The following is a 7305-nucleotide window of genomic DNA, read 5'->3' as shown; positions in this document are numbered from 1 at the left end:
AAACTGTTGTTTTTAAGTTGAATCCCCCCCCCCATATAATTGTGTGGAACCAGCTGATGTAACATTTTCGAGTAAATCCAATATTTCATTTTTTGAGCGCAGCCAAGGGTCTGTGAAATACCGTATGCATGTACATTTATGAATGTCATTCCTTCTTTTCAGGACAACATTTCATGTTGTGAGTGTATGTTGTGTGACTATGGTGGTAGGTGGGGATGGGCCATAAGATGCGGATGATTCAGGGGGCGTCCGGGTGGCGTGGCAGTCTACTCCGTTGTCTACCAACACGGGGATCACCCGTTCGAATCCCCGTGTTACCTCCAGCTTGGTCGGGCGTCCCTACAGACACAATCGGCCGTGTCTGCAGGTGGGAAGCTGGATGTGTCCTGGTCGCTGCACTAGCGCCTCCTCTGGCCGGTCGGGTAACATTTATAACAAGTCCATTCTATTGTGAATGTGAGATTGTAATTCATTCATTTAGAAAACAGTAAAAACCCCATAACATCAACTTCATGCACGAGAAGCAGCAAGCAGGCGTGTCCTCGTGCCAAACCCGTCAGCTTGCTGCTGCTGCAGATAACAGCTTGCAGCAGACATGGACGAAAATGTAATGACAGCAAATGTTTTACTAATTAGCCGGCCAACATTTTACATCATCTCAAAACCTTCATTTGTAGACGGCGAGGCCGGTTGCACGGCGTGCTCCGTACACCGCCCTCTGGTGGAGCGAGGGGGAACTGTGGGTCATGGTCAAAAAGAGAAGATGTGATTGTGGGAACGGTGATCAGTGGCTTAAGAGATACTATCATCCTTTGTCTGCAGCTGAAAAGGAGTCTTAACTAGGCATCTTTTACAAACCCTATCCTCATGGTGAGGACAAAAAGGTTTTACCGCGTTGAATTAAATAAAAGGCAAATCCTCCATGCAGTCCACATGGTATTTACAGCAGCTTTATTTCCAGAATGACCCACCAGAGGCCCACGGTCAGACGGTTCCTGCTGCCTAGCGGCCACATCCCTGCAGCATTTCCAACTCACCATGAACACCAGGCTTGTTATCATCACTTACCATGCCTTATTTTGAACCCTCATGGATACTACTAGTGATGAATACTACTAGCGATGAATACTACTAGTGATGAATACTACTAGCGATGAATACTACTAGTGCTGAATACTACTAGTGATGAAAGCTGTGAGGAAAAATCAGTAGTCCAAGTCATAAACTGTCCCATCAGAAAGACATGCATGTTAGGGTTAATACTCCTGCCTGCGCCCCTGAGCAAGGCAGTGGAAAGAAGAACTGGAGTTGGTCCCCGGGCGCTGCAGCTGTACCATGGGACGGGTTAAATGCAGAAGACAAATTCATTGTAAGAATACGGTGACAAATGAAATGGCTTTCTTCTACACCGGTTGCAACACTGACAACTAGACATGTCAGTGAGCAAGAGACTATTCTGACTACTGCACAGCTGACAAACACTGGGCACTCAAAGAAAACCAATACTGGAACGGTATTGATCCATTTCCCATGTAGGCTACCTGTTGAGAGCCTTTTTGCAGTCATGGGTAGTTGGAAGCCCCACGTCCAAACGCTGACATGCAGCCTATCAGGGACGTTTCTGCTGTAGCAGATGTTCACTTGTACAAATCAAAGCTGGCCGCTGCTTCGTCTCGCTGCACGCTCGAGTCTCCGCGTCTCGTGCGCAGCGTGAAGCGGCTGGTTGGCACCGGCTCCGGCGTCTCGGGAGCAGAACGTACGTGTAGCTGCCGCCGCCAGACAGGTGGAAGACGGGCGACGTCCTCATGCACGTGAAGTAAGCTGTGATTGGACCGGATTGGATATCGGGATATCGGGCAACAAGGGGAGCATCGGAGGACGCTGTGCACGCGTGTGCGCAGACCGCGTTGCCGCTCCGCTGGCAGCGTGAGACGGGAGACGCGAGACGCGAGACGGGAGACGCGAGACGCGAGACGGGAGACGGGATCCCAGCATGGTTTGCCTCGTTCGCCGCTCGTAAGCACTGGCGCACGCTGGACAGCCTTCCTTCCCCCCTTCGCCGTGGCCATAACAGGGACGAGGGATGTCATGTAGCTGGCACGGTGCGAGAGCCGAGACATGGACTGAGGATCTGCCCCCCTTCCGTTCATCGCCGTTTTAACAAGAAGCCTGCTTTGCCATGGAGACCCCGGCAGCGGAGCAGCAGCAGCAGCAGCAGCAGTGCTACGAAGACGTGCAGAAAAGCGGCTACCTCCGCAAGCACAAATCTATGCACCGGCGGTTTTTCGTGTTAAGGACGGCATCCGAGAACGGCCCCGCTCGACTGGAGTACTACGAGAACGAGAAGAAATTCCGTAGTAAATCGCCCGTCCCCAAAAAATCCCTCAACCTGGAGACGTGCTTCAACATCAACAAGCGGGCGGACTCCAAGAACAAACACATGATCGTCCTGTACACCCGCAGCGAGAGCTTCGCCATCGCTGCGGACAGCGAGGAGGTGCAGAACGAGTGGTACCAGGCTATGATGGACCTCCAGTGCAACTGTAAGATATAAACACGCCGATGCGCCTCCTGCCTCCTCCGCCAGCTCCACGGGCCTAGCCTGCCGCGTTTTCTCTCGACCGGCTGCGTTTCGCTCGGCCGCTCGTGTTCGCCCGCCTCGCTCTCGGTCGTTTGAGCAACACGTCGGCTGCAGGCTCGGCTGGGCTTATTTTACGCGTGGACTCGGTCTGAATAAACGGGTGTACAACGCGGCGGGAAGGGATGGGTGATGGGGGGGGGAGCAGGTGGACTGTGCAGCAGCACGCTATGGGCGGCATGTGTTGTCTGAGCAGCGCTAGCTCGCTGGCCATTGATTGAATGCAGTAGTAAAGCTGCAGACCATTTTGCCCTCACGAGAAGCACATCTGATGCTGCGGCTCGGAGCGCCGCGATGTTTTTTCACCGTTATTCGTCTTCCCGCCCTCCCTCCCTCCACTGTCGTCGAAATGGGAGTTTTATCGATGGGCCATTTGCGCAGCGCACGCATTCGCAGCCCGTGTTTTTGTTTTTCTGCACGCGCTCCGTCTGCCGTCCGCTTAACCTACATTCCCGTGCCATGGCGCTGCTTTTAGGGAGGAGATGGCATCGTCCGCGCGGTCTCGCCGGCGAAATGCGTGCCTGTCGGCCACTCTCGTGTTTACGTTGTTTCGTTATGCTGAAGATGAACGCCATCACTATCATCATCATCATCATCATCATCATCATCATCATCACCATCATCATCACCCATCTACAGTGTTGTTGTTTTTTTCTTGCAATCAAGTCAGTTGGGGACGATAGGCCCTCTCTACTGAGGGTCTAGACTTAGGGATACTAAAGAAGCCATAAACTGCATCAATATCTAATGATTTATTGCTACATTTCTCTGTGTGAATGGAGGTGGACGGAATTATGCCAAATTATATTCAAACATCATGTGGTGGTGGTGGTGGTGGTGGTGGTGATGGGGGGGGGGTCAGCAGTGTTGCTGAAGCTTCTGCTTACTGTTGGCAAAGTGAAAGCATCTAGCTCAGGAGACGGGAAGAATTTGCTATGCCACATATTCTCATTTTAACGGAGTAGCGAGGATTTATTTTTATTTATTGTTTTCTAAAAATGCATTAAAGGAAAACTAGAGCAGCCATCTAAGTAACACGATGTTCGTCAGTATGTTCAGCAGCTTGTGTCCTCTGTTTTACGCTTATCATCGGTGGATGTCTGTCTTATTTCTATTGATATTTTAACCCATTCGTTTTCTGAATAATTCTCTTTTGTTATCTTTATTCTCATTTGCATTTTAGGCAGAACTCCTGATGACTGGGGCAGTAGTGGAGAGTGTAGTTCTCCCTCTCCTGTTCCAAACTTTAAGGAAGTGTGGCAAGTTAAAGTGTGGCCCAAAGGCCTCGGACATGCCAGGAACTTGGTGGGCATCTACCGGCTGTGCCTAACTGACAAGACAGTCAACTTTGTCAAACTCAACTCTGATGTGGCAGCTGTGGTACTGCAGCTGATGAATGTTCGCAGGTGTGGCCATTCAGAGAATTTCTTCTTCATCGAGGTGGGTCGCTCAGCAATTACGGGCCCCGGAGAGTTTTGGATGCAGGTGGATGACTCTGTTGTTGCGCAGAATATGCATGAGACCCTGCTAGAGGCTATGAAAGCCCTGAGTGAGGAGTTTCGTCAACGCAGCAAATCCCAGTCCGTCGGAACCTCATGTGGAGGTGGCACCGCCTCCAACCCCATCAGTGTTCCCAGCCGTCGTCATCATCCAAACCTTCCTCCAAGCCAGGTGGGCTTCTCGAGACGAGCACGGACCGAGACCCCTGGAACAGGAGGAAACAGCACCAGCACTTCACCCACGTCACGCCATGGCTTCCCAAGGGCACGAACTGCTAGCATTGGCGCCAGGTCGGAGGAGGGGGGAGCGTGTGGCAAAGGGACATGGGCCAGCTCCAGCCCCAGCCTTAATGGTTCCTGCTCTACAACACCCACACTGAGGCCCAAGCCCACCAGAGCTCCAACTCCTGCTAAGATTACTCTCAGCCTAGCACGTTACACACCAAACCCTGCACCCTCTCCAGCTCCAAGCCTGTCCTCCAGTTCCGGTCATGGCTCAGAGTGCGGACTAGTTGGGGTGGCTGTGGGAGGTATGTCAATCTGCTCCTACCCTCGTGTTTCTCAGAGAGTCTCTGTCTCGGGTTCCCCCAGCGACTACGGCTCCTCAGATGAGTGCGGCTCCAGTCCTGGAGAACATTCCCTACTGGTCCCCAGTCTACCTGGAGGATCCCATGGGGTGACAGGACATCACGCACCCGGGGAGGGTCCCCCCAGCTATATAGTCATGGGGCAACGAGAGAGTCTACTTGGTTCCCACCAGCGTTCCAAAGGCCGACGGATGCTGCGACGTTCTTCCAGTAGGGAATGTGAAGCAGAACGCAGACTGTTCAGCAAGAGGGCCTCTCTGCCCTTGGCAGCCCATGACCGCCTTACTCTGCACAAGAAAGATGAAGAGGACGATGATGATGAAGAATATACAGTTATGTCTCGGAGCACTCAAAGAGAGACGACTGATCTGCATCATGGCTCGGAGGGTGTGGCAATGGGGGGCGAGCAGCATGATGTGGCAGGGGAAAGTAGGAAGAGGGCTGAGTGCAGCAGGGCGGAGGTGGAGGTAGTGGTGCCTGTTGATACTGGCTATATGTCAATGCTGCCCGGAGTGACCTCTCCTCCTGTTTCACTCTCTCTCTCGGTAGGTATGTCCGATGCCAGTCCTAAACCTGGGACTGATGATGAGTACATGGCCATGACCCCCAACAACAGTGTGTCACCCCCCCAGTCCATCCACCAGCCCACCTCAGAGGGATACATGGTCATGTCTCCTAATAGCAGCTGTTCCACAGACCTACACGGCCTGGTCATGTGGGATAGCAGGGCCAGCATGGAGAGCCGGGCTGCCAGTGACTACATGAACATCTCCCCTGTCAGTAGTCGCTCTGCCTGCAGCACACCCCCCTCCCACACCGAGCAACACCAGTTGCAGCCAAAAATGGTTAACTCCTACTTCTCCTTGCCACGGGCTTATCAACACACCCTCTACACCCGTTTCGAGGAGGATTTAAACAAAGGCAAAGAGAAAGAGGATAGCAGCTGCCATGATAGTGCTGGAAAGGGAGGGGGAGCAGGATACAACAGGAGAAAAAAACTCACGGTGGGCCCTGCAGGAGGCTGTCAACTCTCTCTGTCCTCCTCTTCATTCTCCTCCAGCTCAGCCAGCAGTGAAAGCCTGGAAGACAAATCCAGTTCAGCAGCAGCAGGGAGAGGGTTAAGTTTATTAAGGACCGGAGCAGACTGTAGGAGTGGAGCAATGTGCAGCAAAGATGGCCGCCACCATCCAAAACGTGCATCAAAAAGCCCACAGCAACAAAGAAGGGGCCGCCCCCTCAGTGTGTCTACAGACATGTCCAAAGCCAACACCTTGCCCAGGGTGAAGGAGAATCTACTGCCGTCAGTATCTCAAAATGTTGACGAGTACGTCAGTATTGTGTTCAAGGAAGACTGTGAGTACAGTAGAGGAAGACAGTTGGGGTCAAAACATGGACAGCGTGCAGGTCATGGTGCTCTAAGGCCCTTGCACCAGCTAGGCCTTTGCCATGATAGCCCAGCCAACCTTCCACGCAGTTTCTCTGCACCACTCTCCACCTCTTCTGAATATGTCAGTATGGACATAAGGAAGTCCTCATCCCCTCTAACTCCTGTTAGATCCAAATTTAGAGCCCCACAGCGACAGGGTCCACCTGCTGTTGTCTCTAAAGCAAAAGATGAACACAGCAGGTCTGAGGGCAACACAGGGTACAGAACAAACATAACAATGGCTGCTGCAGTACCAGCAGACATCCCAATCCCATTTACAGACAACACAGACATGGCCTTTAACAAAGATTCAGATCCCTCCCCTCAGTGTTCTAACATTACAGCCAGACCTGCCATCCATTCAGGCAAACCCTTAACTATGGAACAAGAACCAAGATTAGGCTTCTCACCGGCCAAGTCCTTTTCATCCCCTGACCGGAGTAGCAGACTGGTCAGAGGCGACCCACAGGGTCGACGGTGCCACTGTCCAGACACATTCATTTCACCCGCCACTTTACCACACCACTCATCCTCCTCTACCTCCCTCTTCCCAGAGGGCAACCAGGCAGCGAACCATCGACATGGTTTGGACTGCTCACTGTGGGAGAATGGACAGGCAGCCATGCCTGCCTCACCTCCGCCGCATGCCTCCTCCTCATCCTCTGAACAAGGCCTTAACTACATTGACCTTGACTTGGCTATTAAGGAGAACCCCCAAGCAGGAGGGGAGCGTACCTCCGCCACCTTTAACATTGCAGGAGCTGGTTTGGGTAGCAGTGCTGGCTCCATTCTGAACACCTATGCCAGTATTGATTTCTATAAGTCAGAAGAACTGAGAGCACACCAGAGCACTAGAAAAGATGGTCAAGGTAAGAGCAAGTATAATTATAAAGATATCATGAAAAGAAGGGTACCATAAGACCAAGTTATTGATGGACTTTAAGGGTTGTAGTTTACTATGCCTCTCTAAAAGTAAGCCATTAGGCCTGTATCTAACTGTTTGTCTTCTTAATTAAATCTGGCAGCAGTGTATTGATATGTTCAGTTTTTATGAAGTATTAACTTTAGTAGTTCTAAGTTATCAAGCTGGTTTGCTTTGCCACTAAACTACAAGTCAAGTCAATTGTATTTGTATAATCCATTTCCACAAATTAC

General features: G+C 51.7%; 1 protein-coding gene across 1 annotated transcript; it reads left to right on the top strand.

Annotated features, from left to right (window-relative positions):
* Positions 1 to 2179: 2179 nt before the first annotated feature.
* si:ch211-284e13.4 (insulin receptor substrate 1-B) lies at positions 2180 to 7069 on the top strand. Its single transcript, XM_056284352.1, has 2 exons — positions 2180 to 2543; positions 3822 to 7069. Exons 1-2 carry the CDS (start codon positions 2180 to 2182, stop codon positions 7067 to 7069), a joined length of 3612 nt encoding a protein of 1203 aa, XP_056140327.1.
* The last annotated feature ends 236 nt before the right edge of the window (positions 7070 to 7305 follow it).

The sequence above is a fragment of the Lampris incognitus genome, chromosome 8, assembly GCF_029633865.1.
Source record: "Lampris incognitus isolate fLamInc1 chromosome 8, fLamInc1.hap2, whole genome shotgun sequence".
In the NCBI taxonomy this organism is placed as follows: Eukaryota; Metazoa; Chordata; class Actinopteri; order Lampriformes; family Lampridae; genus Lampris; species Lampris incognitus.
This window is presented reverse-complemented; position numbering and strand designations above follow the sequence as displayed.